The 15,279-nt window shown below is 40.1% G+C and overlaps 2 protein-coding genes across 5 annotated transcripts in view; one reads left to right on the top strand and one right to left on the bottom strand.

Moving 5' to 3' along the window:
• Positions 1 to 8,587, bottom strand: part of GKN2 (gastrokine 2) — a 69,164-nt gene extending 60,577 nt beyond the window's left edge. Inside the window, exons 1-2 of one of the 2 annotated variants that reach the window (XM_046660707.1) lie at positions 8,399 to 8,587; positions 7,406 to 7,479 (exon numbers count right to left, since the gene is read on the bottom strand). Coding sequence is in view for 1 of the 2 variants with exons in the window: in XM_046660706.1 (XP_046516662.1) it covers positions 8,399 to 8,425 (27 nt within the window). In the remaining variant the exon portion in view is untranslated. The remainder of the gene's footprint in view (positions 1 to 7,405; positions 7,480 to 8,398) is intronic. The other variant, XM_046660706.1, reaches the window with a different exon arrangement.
• Positions 1 to 15,279, top strand: part of ANTXR1 (ANTXR cell adhesion molecule 1) — a 219,166-nt gene that overhangs the window by 10,198 nt on the left and 193,689 nt on the right. Inside the window, exon 1 of one of the 3 annotated variants that reach the window (XM_046660704.1) lies at positions 125 to 169. The exons of the other annotated variants lie outside the window; for them this stretch is intronic. The gene's annotated coding sequence lies outside the window, so the exon portion shown is untranslated. Of the gene's footprint in view, positions 1 to 124; positions 170 to 15,279 lie in introns of those variants that run through there. 3 annotated transcript variants of the gene reach the window in all.

The following is a 15,279-nucleotide window of genomic DNA, read 5'->3' as shown; positions in this document are numbered from 1 at the left end:
GGTGGTGGTAATGATGGTGGTGGTGGTGGTGGTGGTAGTGATAGCGATGATGGTGGTGGCGATGGTGGTGGTGATGATGGTGGTGGTGGTAATTATCCCTAGAGAAAGAAGATGTGGTTCTCTAACAAAAGACACCTCCTTAGATTCCAAGCAGGACTGCCTGGCTAGGGTAAGGAATACATCAATTTAGTACTTATCAAACTGTGGTAAATTTATGGAATTACAAAATGCCTAAGATGTGTCTCTGACTCTCAAGGATTTCATAATTTAGTAGAAGAGACAAAAGGCTAGGGAAACAGAGTTGATGAAATAATTAATTTTGGTTGAGATGATAGAGGCTTAGGAGACTTCATAGAGGAGGTAACTTTGGATCTGGAACTTGAATGTTGAGCAGGATTTTGTAAGGTGACAAAGTAAAGGAAAAACATTGCTATCAAAGGAGCAACATACAAGAAAGCAAAGTGACACATACTCTGTGATGTAAGCATGACAGGGAGAGTGACAGGAAAAAGGATCTGGGAAGAGTCAATTTTTTCATATCAGCAATAGGTTGTGGGATTAAAGGTTTTTAAGGACAAAAGCGGCAAGTTTATGTATGTGTTTTATAAATATACACATATGTCATTTATTCTTGTAGTAGGAATGAGGGAAAAAGAGTAAATGGAATTGAGAGCTGTTTTGTAGTGAGGAGCAGCAGGACTTGAGCAATTGGATGTGAGAGAACAGGAGAGGAAAGAGTTGCGAGGAATAGGTTTCAGAAGGGAAGAGAAGTTTGGCGTGGCCGTGTTGAGTCTGAACATGTGGGACTTTTGGGTGGAGATGTTGAGTAGGCAGTTGGATTTGTTCCCTGGAACTGAAAATAAAGACTTGAGTGTTGTTAGCTCAAGGGTAGTAGTTGGAAATGTGGCTATGGATAATAAATAATATCGAGATAATATCAAGATAATATCAGTATGAAAACCTGTCAAGAAGAAGTGGAGTTTAAAGAGGAAGATGGCCAGGGTCCCACCTAGAGGAATTGCCAACAAGAATGTCTAGGTCAAAGAAAACACTCTACCAAACAGAGCTGAGAAAAAGTTGCCAAAACAATCGGAAGAGAACCAGCAAAGAATTGTACCACTGAGGCTAGGAGAGAGAGAATTTCAATGGAGGGATGATCAATTCCATGTTTTCCCCCTGAAATCATCTCCTCCTCTATTTCTAGTCTTGGCCAACGATATCACCAGAAACCCAGGCACTTAAGCCAAAGATCTGGAAGTAATCTTCTTTCTCATACTGCAAGGCCTGGCAATTTCCATTCCCGCATCTCTCCTGTGTCTACCCCATTCTCTGCCTCATCATTGCCTTAGTTCAGGCCATTTCTCACTCAGTTCACTCAAGCATTCTCTAAATTGGTCTCTTTACCTCCTTTCTTTACCCTTCCCCCCACACTTTATTGTTGACACTGATACCAAATTGTTCTTTTTAGAACACAGATCTAATCTTGACATCATCTTCCCCAACCCTCTAACCTTTAAACACTTCCAAAGCTCTTTTAAGATAAAACGTAAGCTCCTTAGCAAGGTATTCAAGGGCATTATTGCTCAGGCCACTACATATTTCCCAAGCTTCATCTCCTCACCCTTTTAATTTCCAAAAAAAATTGTACTCTGCAGTTCCCTGAACTAATCCATACCCTCTCTTGTCCTTAACTAGAATACCTTCAATCACCACTCCCATCTTTACATAGGTGATGCCCTCTTACTCTTTGAGACAATTACCAGCACTTGGTCCTCTCCCATCTCCATGTGTTACAAAAAGATTAAGAACAATCATCTCTCTGCATTATATCTTCATTCCAAGTCCTTTCCTTGATCAGAATCCCTCAACCTCATTACAACTCATCCCGTGATAAGCAGTGGAGTGATCCATTATCAAGAGATGGAGAAGAATAACCCTTAGTGTTTGTCATTCGGTGGCCTTATTTTCTTTTCCTCAAATCCTGATGCTCAACGATATACTGCTTCAGTTAATAAGTACCTGTAGGAACCACGTGGAACAGGGCTTTCCCAATATCTTCATGGCAAAAGGATTATGATCAGAATCATAGTCATCCTGCCATCATTCCTTACATAAAAGATAATGCAAATACCAGGTTTATGGAAATTATACAGCAAATCAGAAAAAAGTATCCTAACTGTAATGATACACCAGTCACAATAGTAAACAATATAAAGTAAAAGGAAATACAAGATGCCATTATACATCCATAATGTAACCATAAATAAATAAACGTATGGCCCAGGACATTCCTGGCCTATGCCTACTGTCTCAGTATAATTATTAATAGCTTTCTATTTTACTCTTGAAAGTGTCTCAGCCTGGATTTTAAGTTATATGGTCATCCTGATTATTAACTGTCATAAAAGACAATATGAAAGAAATAAAAGGAAAGAGAATTGAAGGTCAAACAGGTGAAGCATCTTGTACACCTTATTCCATTAAAATGGGCAGCCAGCTCCGCACTCCTGATTCCATGTAACTGCCCCAATTTTAAGTATTTCCTGGTATCCCCACTCCCAAATTCCCATAACAATTGGTGGAAATTCTCTAGTGCTTCTCACCATCTTAGCACCTAATGCTATGAATTGTGGTTGTACATTTCCCGACCCCTCCATGGGGAGGCAGTGTTGCCCAGGTGTTAAGAGCACAGGTTTAAACTCCAGAAAGGAGACACTGTGAGCACAGTGTTTGGACTAAGAACATGGACTCTAGAGCCAGACCACTTGAGTTCCAATCCCAGCCGTACCACTTACTAGCTGTATGACTTTCAGCAAGTTACTTAACCTCTTTGTGAACTCAGTTTCCTCTTCTGTAACAAAGGAGACAATAGTATTACCCACACAGGGTTGTTGTGTCCAGAACAGAGTCCTGGGAGCACCTAGGAAGTGCTCTTTAAGTGCCAGGTGTTATTATTAAATGGCAATGACTATGAAGTTCTCAGCACAATGCCTGCTGCTGTGTAAGTACTCAGTAAATGTTGTGTTGTAATTATTAACCTATAGATTCTAAAGGACCTACCAGGCATTCAAAAATTAGATTGCTGAGTCAATAAATATTATCTGATGTATTTATACATACTATAAATACATCCAGCAAGATGAGAACTGAGAAAGGCCATATGCTTCAGCAGAAATAGAGGCAATGGTGCCTTGTGGAAGTGTTGATTGAGGGCATCATAAATGCAGAAACCAAAATTTGATGAGCTGAGGGTCTTAGAGGGAGATGAGAAAGGGAAAAAAGTTTGCTTATGACTTCTGAAAAAGAAGCTGAAAGCAGACAGTTAGCCTCTCCCTCACTGCCTCCCCACTCTCATCTGTAACTGCCCTACCCCCACCAAAAAGAGAAAGGCTCGAGGAGACATCTGGGGGAAGTCCGCATCAGGTCCAAAGACTAAGGACAGCAACACTGACATGCAACACACGTGTAAGAAATTTCACTAGAAACAAAGCAGATGGGCTGAGTTTCAAGGAGGTCAGCCAGGTTCTACTTTCAACTCTGCTGCCAAGTTGTAAAAAAAATATGTAGAGGAAGATTCTGGAGGAGCCCCAAGAACAATCCCAAATCTGGAAGTGAGTTTGAAGTAAAGAATGGGACATAGGAGAGATGAGAACCATCTCGTTGGAGCCTGGCTGCCATTGTGCATCAGCATCATGCAGAAACAGCTGCACTGGATAGTCAGAGGGGAAATTAAGCCACAAAAGAGAGAGCCCATGAACCAGGCATCTTCCTGACAGTGATCCTGTCCAGCATTCCTGAATCCTCCCTGTAGATCCTGGGCCTGCAAGAAAATGGCAGACTTCTGTCTTTGATTATATGGATGTAATCAGGATCAAGAATGAGATGAGGTACAGCACAATGTGAACCTGGAGTAGACACCAGCTCAAAAAACCCTACGTACGGCAAGTTGGAATTGGTCTAACCATGTCCAAAACAAACACACAAACCTTGCAAGGATGAAGTTCCTCTGTGGGAAAAGATGAAGGTCTATTCCATTCCCCACTCTCCCCTAATTGATGGGACAATAATATAAGCTTACTTTAGCTTTCAAGACCAACTTCTTCCCCCAGATTAAGTTCTTAGAGAAGTTTGTAAGTGTGAGATGATGCAAGAAAAAAAAAAACCCAAACCTATTTAAGAAGCAAATACCAGATCCAATTATACTTTCCCATATTCAAGGATGAAAATAGGGCCTGCAGAATTTTAGCAACTTCAAGTAAGTGATTAAACAAAATTCCTGAGGTGAAAGAGGAACGTATTTATGGAAAAAATTTTCAACAGCAAAAGAGATCAGTTTTAGCACCATATGTTTTATGATTTCAATGAAGTTAAATAAAATAAGAAATTTGTGAAACTGGAGATAAAATATGAAATGGGAAGTAAAGAGACTTAGAACAATTAAGGGAATATAAAATAATATGGAAAAATGTAAAGTCACCTGAGAAGCAGTAAAGAGTAGAACTGACAATGCAGAAAGTGAAATAAATGATGGAGGCATGTTTGAGAAATTCTCATAATTTGAATAGAACAATGAGTTAGATGAAAGTGATGAGAGAGAAGATGACAATGGTTGGCAAAAATAGATATCCAATATACCAGATAATTTTGGTTGCTAAAGAGTAGTCTAGAAGAAACATTCAAAGATAGAATAGAAGAGAACTTTTCTGATTTAAGAGAAACCTGAAAATGCAGATTGAATAGGTTCATCAAGTAAAAACCAAAATTAATTAATTAATTTAAAAAGGCTAATAGTTAGACATATCCTGGTGAAATTTTTAATTTCAGAGACAAAAAGAAGGAGCTGGCCCAGTGGCATAGTGGTTAAGTTCGTGCGTTCCACTTCGGTAGCCTGGGGTTCGCTGGTTCAGATCCCGGGTGTGGACCTACACGCCACTCATTGAGCCATCCTGTGGCGGCATCCCACATACAAAATAGAGGAAGATTGGTATGCATGTTAGCTCAGCGACAATCTTCCTCAAGCACAAAGAGGAAGATTGGCAACAGACATTAGCTCAGGGCCAATCTTCCTTACCAAAAAAAAAAAAAGGCCAAAAAAAGAATTTTATGAGTGGGGAACAAAAAACAGGTTACCTACAAAGATTCTGCAACATTAAATGATAGAAAATTTTGATGGATACAATTTATGACCTAAAATATTATACCTAGCCAAGATGTCACCTACATGTGAAGAAAATAGAGACATTTTCAAATAGATATGGATTCTTCTAAAATGGGGTGTAGGATAATTTTCTTCAAGAAATTACCTAAAAAGTGAATCTTTTTTAAAGAAACCTCCAAAATATAATAGTTATTATATAAAAGAAGTGGGAATGACCATTAAAGCCATTTAAGCAAATAAATGTCTAATTAGTGTTTTCAGTAAATTTTGAGATTATGTTGCATCTACAAACAAGAACAGTCTGTCATGAGAAAGGGACAAGCTAAAAGTAAGCTTTTGGGGAGAAAATATACTATTTCTGAATATTCAGATCCATTGGAAGCAGTGACCACCACACTGAATATTGCAGAAAGTAAATTCAGTTCATCCGAATACAGTCTGGGAAACTTTTTTCCAGAACTCAAGCTGAAAGGACATAGAGATTAAAATTAGGAGACAAGAGATAAGTGATACAAAGACTAGGAACAGGATATCCAATATATAGACAACGAAAATTCTAGGAAGAAAGATGAGAACATTTACAAAAGATACAATAATAAAAAACAATAGTAAAATATTGCTTTCCTCAGCTGAAGAAAGATTAGAGGCTTCAGATTCAGAGGACTTACCAAATACTTAGCCTAATTAATTTTTTAAAAGATCCACAACCCACACAATCTTAGATATATTCTTAAGAATATAAGATTAAATAGACATGTCTACATTCTTCCAAAAAGGAGGAAAAAAAGACTTCCCCTCCCCTAAAAAAGAGAAACTCAGATTCACTTTAGATTTTTTTTGGTCTACAACATTAAATGATCAAAAATCTCAATAATTACAGAGTCTTGAGTGAAACGTGGTATTTAAATTTCTTAACTAGTCTTCCTCAGATGTACAAAAATTCAAAATGTGTACCATCCACATGCCCTTATTGAAAGAAATTACTTGAAAATATTGACATGAAAATGGAAGATGTATTGGAAATAAAGTACAAGAAGAGGACATGTTATAAAAGGAGCTGAAGTAAGTAATGGCCTTAGAAAAGTTAGTAAGTCATAGTAATGTTATAAATGCCATTATACAGCAAAATATAAAATTTAAAGAATGGATTTTCAAAAGAGAAAACGAAAAATGTAAAATTTTTATGCAGGATATAAAAAATTGCTCATATGCTATTTACTTATACAAAAAAAAAATGTAGTTTATTTTTAGTCCCAGACTCCTCTTTTCTTCCTCTCAAGTCCATCTACTGGGTAGTAGGAGGGATGGAAATGCCTCGATTTTGAACCAGTGATAATAACAGTCAATGTTGTGATGTTTAAAAATCTCTTTAGGTGAAATACTTAGTCTTTCAGATTTTTCCCTTCCCGACTAGAAAAGTAGGAATTTTGAGGGAGACTAATTTGCCCTTTGAGGATGTCCTTTGGTTTTGGACCAGTTGGTTTCATGGAAAGTTCTATCACATCTTCAAGGAATAGAACATTTCAATATTAGTTAATTCTCCCAGAAAATAGAAAAAGATGGAGAGTTTCTCAATTTGTTTCAGGAAGCTAGCATATATCTGATATCAATATCTACCAAAGATAACAGTCATATGCAAAACTTCCAACCAAATTTAAATAAAAACTTTATTATTAAAACAAAACAGTGTAGTAAAAGAATAATATACCAAGACTAAGTAGAATTTGTCCTAGGAATGCAAAGGTGCTTCAATATTTAGGAAATGTATTAAGGTAACTCTTGGGTTGGGGCCGGCCCCGTGGCCAAGCGGTTAAGTTCGCACGCTCTGCTTCACAGGTTCAGATCCTGGGCATGGACCTTACACAGCTCATCAAGCCATGCTGAGGCAGTGTCCCACATGCCACAACTAGAAGGACCTGCAACTAACAATACATACAACTATGTACTGGGGGGCTCTGGGGAGAAGGAAATCTTAAAAAAAAGATAACTCTTGGGACTGGCCCGTGGCCAAGTGGTTAAAGTTCTGTACTCCACTTTGGCAGCCCGGGTTACAGGTTTGGATCCTGGGTGCAGACCTACACCACTTGTGAAGCCACACTGTGGCGGCAACCCACATGCAAAATAGAGGAAGATTGGCACAGATGTTAGCTCAGGGCAAATCTTCCTCAAGCCAAAAAAGAGGAAGACTGGCAACAGTTGTTAGCTCAAGGCAAATCTTCCTCAGCTAAAAAAAAAAAGATAACTCACATTTATTTTGATGGCTGAAGAGGAAAAACCAAATTATTTTCTCAGCAGAATCTGAAAAGACATCTCTCTGAATACTTAAGCATTCAGAGGATTTAGAGGATATGAATAATAATTAATGAGGTTGATTTAATAAACATATTTTAAACCCTATACTCCACAGAGAATAAACTTTCCTTTCAAAGTCCATGAAATATTTATTAAGTCACAAAGAATACCTCCATATGTATCCCAAGGCACAATTTTTCCAGTCTACATTCTCCGCAGTAAATAACAGGAAATGAATAGTGAAAGTACACTAAAACCTCAACTACCAGGGAAAAAATACATAGATTTTTAAATTATCTTGTCTTGAGAAAGACTGAGAGAAAGTCACAGTGTAGGACAGAGGTTGGCACACTGTGGCTCGCAGCCCGTTTTTGTAAATAAAATGGTATCGCAGCAGCACCTCAGTCATTCTGTTCACGTACTATCAATGGCTGCTTTGTGCTGGAGCAGCAAAGTTGAGTGCGTAGTTGCCACGGAGACCATAGAGCCTTCAGAGCCTAAAATGTTTACCGTCTGGCCCTCTACAAAAGGTTTGCTGCTCCCTGGACTAAGAAAACATTTGCTCCCCAGTAGAAAATTGGGCAAAGAATATTGATAGCAAGGTCAGCTTCATGGCGTGGGACCTGTGCAGTCGCCCAGGGGCCCCCCACGTAGTTTAATCCTCTGCTATCGCCATCTTGAAGTTCTTCATAATTTTTAAACAAGAAGTTCTGCGTTTTCATTTTGCACTGGGCTCTACAAATTATGTGGCTCAACCTGATGGATACTCAAAGTTTTTAAAACAAAATCAAATGAACAATAAATATGAAAAAAAACTACAGCTTATAATTCAATATATCCAAATAAAAACAATAATAAAACTCCATTTTCATTTATAAAATGTATAGATATTCCAGAAAGGGCTAATCCCAAGAGTGGGTAAAGGGTAAGAAAAGGAGCACTTCCTACCTGGCCTCCTGGGAGTTTGGTGATCATGACAGTGGGAAGTGAGTTACAGTGGCCACCGTGTCCTGTGTGGTCACTGTGTTCCAAGCAGGACTCTTCACACTTTACAAATGTTGGGTTTAATCCTCAAAACAATCCTTAGGAGAGAAATACTATCATCCCCATTGCAAAAGGAGGAAGCTGAAGTGTAAGAAAGTGAAACATCTTGTTCAAATGTCTCACTAGTGAGTAGAATAGGAGTTTAAACTCACGTAAGCCACCAAGTCAGTGCTCATAACAGCCGGTCTGAACGCCCTCAAGAGTCACTTGTCCCACATTTCCAGGGAGGGAGGCGCCATTTGGTCATTGCTATCAAAAGCTTTAAAATGTTGTATAAACCCAGAGAGTCCACCCTTAGGAATTTTTTAAAGCCAGTATAAAGAAATGCAGTAATCGCAAAGACATGTGTGCCAGAGTAGAAAAAAAAATATTCTCACTATACTCAGATATATAGAAAATAATTTAAAGCTGCTTTGCTTACCCTCAAAAGACCCTCCTGCTGGGTGCGGGTGTGTGGAAAGTGTGGTGAGGAAAGGAGGCAACTTTTCCTCCAAACTGGAAATCTTAGCCCAAGGCAAGAATTTAACCACTCAGTAAATTTGTCTGTGTCCCCACCCCCCACCCTCTGTACTTCTCTTGCTCACATGTCCGTGTGTTTGAGCAGGGCTTCTTGTGTCCTTGTGGCATGCTCATGAAGGGGGCTCTGACTTCCCTCCAAGCCACAGTACCATCCCTCATCTGGTCATGGCCACCTGGCAGGCATCCACAAATCACATTGGTGGCTTTGGCTGGTGACCCATGGGTCTCACTTATCACATCTTGGTGTGCATTTCAATTATGTGACATATCTTATGGGCAGCTACCTGATCGTTTTCTTAACAACAACAATTTTCTGTTGAATTTGCACCAAAAGTACCAATAGTTGATATCAGAAATTTTTTTTCGGCTTTTCCTGGTGTTTATGCTTGTGTGTGTGTGTGTGTGTGTGTGTGTGTGTGTGTGTGTGTTGGAAAAGATGAATTAGTAGAGATAGTTTGCTAAAATATCTGTTTGATCATGATCCACAAGAAAAAATACAGTTTACATCTTGACACAGTATATGTATAACATGTACAAATAATTGACCGAAAGTTTCATATAGCATTTCTGTTACAGTATGCAGTACATCCTGATTTTTCCATTCTATTTCTTTTTTTAAAAATGTTGGCAACATCCCACCAAACTGATTTCCCAAATCGTTAATAAGTTGCATTCTGCAGCTTAAAAGTCATTGTTTTCATAGCCCTCAGTTAGATTGACTAAAGGAGAAACTCCTCACAAGTGAGTAGGGTGGGGCTGAGCATCCTGGACCCGGGTCTCTGCAACAGACAGAAGCTGGGGGGGTAGCCCCATACATAAAGTGCAGTGCTCAATGGCTTGGTTTCCGTGTAGACTGGTGTCTGAAGAAGTTGGAGTGGAAGCAGGGGTCAAAGTCAAGCTTTTTGAGCAGGAGGGAGGCTTGGCCATGACTCCAGTCGGTCATAGGAGGACCAGGGCTGACGGCCTGGGCCGGGTTTAGGGTTCCAGCCAGTTAGGGTGCAGTGTGAGGCTAGGAGGAAGGAGAGGAAGACCAAGGAAGAAGTTGGGGGGCAGAGAGAGGAGGCAAATGAATGGGGGGCATTTGATGGCAGAACTAATTGCTGGTCCCACTTGGTGGTGCCTGAGGCTGCCGTACCCTTCCAGGATTAGCTGGGGACCTGGGTGGGTCACTGAGGACATCAGTGACTTCAGCTGGGTGGGGCTAAGGAAAGGCCAGGACTGACAGTTTTACAATTTCCAGACTTAGAACGACTCTGCTCTTCCAGGATTAAAAGACTCCTGAGTAATTGTTCCAACTCTAGCTCTCTTTTTTCCCTTTTGTTTTATTCTAACCCATGTGCAAAAGAAGAGGGGACAATTTAAACTCAGTCTGGCCCGCTTGATTCTTTTTGAGTCTGATTGTATGTGTGGCTAATGGAAAGCGCCTGTGTTTTCTAAAGAGCTGAACCACAGGGAGATTTGGAAACTCACATAAACACAAAAGAATGTGGTTCAGAAAACAAATCAGAATGAGACTCACAGTTCTTATTTTGCTCCTACTCTTTGCATATTAGACCCTTGGAAGTAATTGAACAGTAATCTGAGGGCAATGCCGGGTTCCAAGCAAAATCCTTCGCTGGGAACAGACAGCGAATGCAATGTCACAAAAATTTGCTAACTTTACCATATTCCAAACACTGGAGAGGCCATAGAGAAGGTGGTGTGAGAAGGCGTTGACTCTGATTTTGAGTGAACCCAGGTATTTTGAGTGCATGGTCAAGCACAGACCCCGGTACGACTGTATCCAAGCAGAATTCCTGGGAGGTGACTTGAATTCAAAATTTTGCTGCGATTTATACTTGTGGAACTAGGGCATAAAAATCCCAAGAAGGGGCCTGAATCCTCCTTAGCTGGCCCCTGGAAATCTTCAGGGGCTAGAATTGCATCTGAGTAAGGATTTAATTGAGTCAAATATTAGGGACCTTTCACATCCACTGATTTTTAGAACAAGGGCATTTCAACTTTCTATGACTATAGTCTGCCCAGTAATTGTGTATTAAAAGCAATTAAAAAAAATAACACAAAACAATCCACAATAGAGTCCAATGGAAAATTTCCCAGTACTACCCATATCGGGGCTAAGAAGGAGTTTGTATTTCTGCCTTAGAGCTTTGGTTAGCAATGGCCAAGTGAGCCATTACTGCCTGAAGAAAACATCAGGACTCCATAGCTGGGATTTTAAGATCATTAACTCTTAAACAGGTTGGCATGATAAATGAGATATTTTACACATTGTAGGGTGGGGAGAAACTGGAAATGGATCCACCCTCTTCCACTTCCCCAATCAGCACCTCACTTCTCTTGGCTGTGACCAGGAGTCCACTTAGGTCCTCCATGTTGAGAAGAAGCCAAGGGTCTGAACACAGACACACCATCCTAGGTCGATTATTCTGGGAGTAGCTACTAGGGCAGATTCATAACTAGAAAATCAGTTTACAAGGCAAAGTGCATGTGAGACATGCATGTTTTGACAGAAAGTCCAAACTGAGTCAAAGACCCAGCATAGCTATCCCTATAGGAGAAGGGCAGGAGTCTGGTTGAGGTCCCAGGGGTAATTTCCAGAAGCCTCATGGATGACATATTTAGAGTTCAGGGTTAGGACATCCAGCTGTGGCCAAAGGGTGGGGGTGAGGCAGCGGAAAGGATTGGCACCAGGCAGACAAGCCTCTTGCTGCTGGGGATTTGAGTTAAAGAGATATGAGCAGCACCCCCAAAAAACTTAGCTCCGTGCTAAAACCATGAGTAGCTGACATGGGGCTCTTTCCTTTTCCAAGGGGTGACTTGATCTTAGGGTATGATAGAGCATGCGTGTGTGGGTTAAGAAGGCTCAGTAGTAAGGACTGGAAGGATTTCAAGGTGCAGATCTAGTTAACCCTATATTCGTCTGCCCCTTCAGTAGCTGAGGCCCTGTGGGATCCCATGGTAACCCAGAGAAGACAAAACCAGTTTGGTTCTCAGAATCCTAGAAGGTTATGTTCACCTGGATGCTTGAGGTAACACACTATGTACATCTCAAGTGTGTCCCAAAGAAGGTGTATTTTGGTCAAGGCTTATATAATTGTGTAAAGAATGATCATGTGTATAAATGAAACAGCAAACCTCAACAGTGACAGGGAAGTTATTACCAGCGATGGGATGGGAGAGGGAAGCCTGTCAATACCTCCTGGTCTCCACTTTTATCTTAGAGATCTCATTTTATTTTCTTCTTGAGAAAATACAGTGCTTGCCCATTAGCAAGAAAGTTTTCCAGCTGGATCTAGACTATTCTCAACACCCAAGGATATTTCTTGGATCTTTCCTTATATCTAGTATCAACAAATCAGTTGAATACCAAAATCATATAAATTTTACGTCAGTCAGATAAAAGAATAGTGAAAATGAAGTGTTTTAAGACAAAAGATAGTGTGAATTGTCATTGGGTGATCATGTTTAATAAGTAAGGAATGTAGATTGATTTGTGGCTGTAAAATAGGGCCAATCCTTGAGAACAAAGAAATAGTACCCAAAAGCATTTACTCCAAACCCTTGCTCCTTAAGCCAAGAATAGTCCCCCGGTTCTAGTTCAAGTCCCTCTTTCACCAACGCTTTGCCTCCCCTTCCAGTATAATTCCCCCACTGCAGGACTTCTCTACTGATGGGGTAGGGGAGATGGGGGGATTCCTCTTTAATTATTAGGCATCTTACACTACCCCTCAGTCACCAAAATTGCAGATAGTACTTGTCCTGGTCATATGGCCCAAAATACAGCATTGCATTTCAGAAGTGGGCACAGATGGCCAGTGTTCAAGGAAATCTCTTGATTCCAGTGGAAAGGAGTTGTAGAATCCTGGATTAGACTATGGCTTATGTCATGTCTTCTGAGGCACTTAGACTGCCTTGGGCCCTATCTGCTAGACCCTCACCAGGACCCCCAGGAGCCGAGCATCTACCTCATGGCTAAAAGAGAACGGCCAGGACTAGTCTGAGATGTGAAGTATACAACTGAATCCTGTCCAGGAGGATGGCTGGGATTCTAATGAAAGAGGATTTCTGAAGCTTTAAAAGCCCAGGGCTAGGATATGCAGTTCTGGTGAGCTCTTGGGAGACTCCCAGCTACCATTGAGCTCAGAGATCTATCGTTGATGATTAGGTAGGTCCATTCACCAAGGATCTGTGCATTAGACTCATTGACCCACCTGGGAAGGCTCCTCAGGTTCGCATAGGGTCACAGGTGTTGTCTGGAGCCATCTGCGTCGTAAACCCAGGGTGTTTATCCAAACGACAAAGGCGAAAGAGGGGATGTCCAGCTGGCAAAAGATCAGGAGGCTTTCTTGAGCAATAGAGGCTTCTCATTTCCATGCTCTTCTTCCATTCAGCAAACACATACATGCTGGAGAGGCAAATATCCTTAAGACTCTCGAAGGAGAGCTTGAAAAAAAAAGTGATTGCAATCCAATATCAGAGATGACTGACAGATGTACACAGTCCCTTGAGAGCATGGGGCAGGGGCAATGAGCCCTGTCTGTGTTAATCAATGGCAACAGGGAGGGACTGAGTTGAGTCTTGAAGAATGAGTAGGAGGTTGCCAGTGTGAACATTGAGTGTCCCAAGTAGATGGAATATGTATAAAGGCTGAGAGACAGGAACAGAAGAAGTTTACTGGAAAAGGTTTATTTTTGACATAAGGGCTCTCACCCCCTCCTCATCCTGATCTCTTTCTCCATCTCCCCAATCCTCACCCCCTACCCTGGGCTCCATGCTGCTGCCACATGAAACTGCTTGCTCTTCCCCACACAACTGTTTAAGTAGGCATTTCTATATTCACTAAAAGAGTTGAATGTTTTTTCAAATGCTAATTTATCGTCCTTCAGGGAATTGCCTGTTCTGATCCTTTGTCTATTTTTCTACTGTTTGACTTTTTGACTTTTACTTGTACTAATTATTTATATATCCTAGACACTAATCTTTTTGCCTTTTATATTTGTTGCAGACATCTTCTCTCACTCTTTTCTTGTCTTTGAACTTGTTTATGATATCTTTTTTCATTCAGAATTTTAGGCACTTCAGACAGTGTGTCTTCAAAAACAATTCCTACTTTCTGTATCTGGTTGAAAAAACTCTTCACTAACCTGACAACATAAGAATCCTTCTATAATTTGCCCTGTGAATTTCAAGTTTTGTTTTTCCCGTTAGGGAAAACATACATCTAGGGTTACCTTTGGTGTGAGATAGTGATGTAGTTGGTTTTTTCCAATTAGAAACCCATTAGCACAGCATCATTTATTGAAGAGTTTATTCCCCCTCCCCAGTTTGAATCACCTTGTTCACTATAGAGCAGACCTCACATAGGATGATGCTTGGGTTCTCTATTCTACTCCATTGACTCTGCTGTTACATCATGTATCGTGTATACAGAGTCATTGTATCTGATAGGGCAAGCTTTCCAACTTTGCTCTTCTATTTCATAATTTCCTTGATTACTTTTAGTACTTTAATCTTCGTTTCATTTTTAAAGTCAATTTTTGATTTTCACAAAACATCCTTTCAGAATTTTCCCTAGGATTGAAGTTATAGATTAACTTGGGGAAACTGAGATGGCTTTATGATATGGAGTCCTTCACTGTATGACCGTAACACATTGTATCACTTTTGTTCAGGTTGGTCAGACATAATTTGTGCATATGTGGCAGAGAAAAATAAATACTCCTCATAGAGATGGGATACACTCAACTAGACTGAGAATTCCTAGGGATATTACACCATGAAAAGGAAGGCATAAAATCTGTTTTGTCAAGATTCATCTCAAATATCTATAAAATGTCCTGAAACAAAGAAAAATTAGAGCAATAAATAACTCTCTAGAAGTTAAAATTAAGGTAAATGAGTGCGTAAAAAATAAAAATCATCTGAGACTGCAGAAAATGTTTGCAGTACAAAATGTCAGAGCAGAAGGAGCAAACTCTAAGCTCAACAATTATTAGAATGACAGGCAGAAATGCAGAACTCGGCTGAAACAGATCAAAGTGAAAGGAAAGAGGCATCAGAGCTAAAGAAAAGAGTGGGTTAGAATAGAAAAACTTAATATGCAGTCACTGCAACAGATTGAGCACAAGCACTATGAAAAACACTTATCAGCTGAATTGAAGTGGTAGTAAGTGGTGTCAGTGAAACAGAAGACAACCTTGGGAAATCAAGAAGACCCCTTCCAACTCTGAAATTCTAAGTTTCCTATGTCCTAGAGAAACAGT

The sequence above is a fragment of the Equus quagga genome, chromosome 5, assembly GCF_021613505.1.
Source record: "Equus quagga isolate Etosha38 chromosome 5, UCLA_HA_Equagga_1.0, whole genome shotgun sequence".
Classification (NCBI taxonomy): Eukaryota; Metazoa; Chordata; class Mammalia; order Perissodactyla; family Equidae; genus Equus; species Equus quagga.
This window is presented reverse-complemented; position numbering and strand designations above follow the sequence as displayed.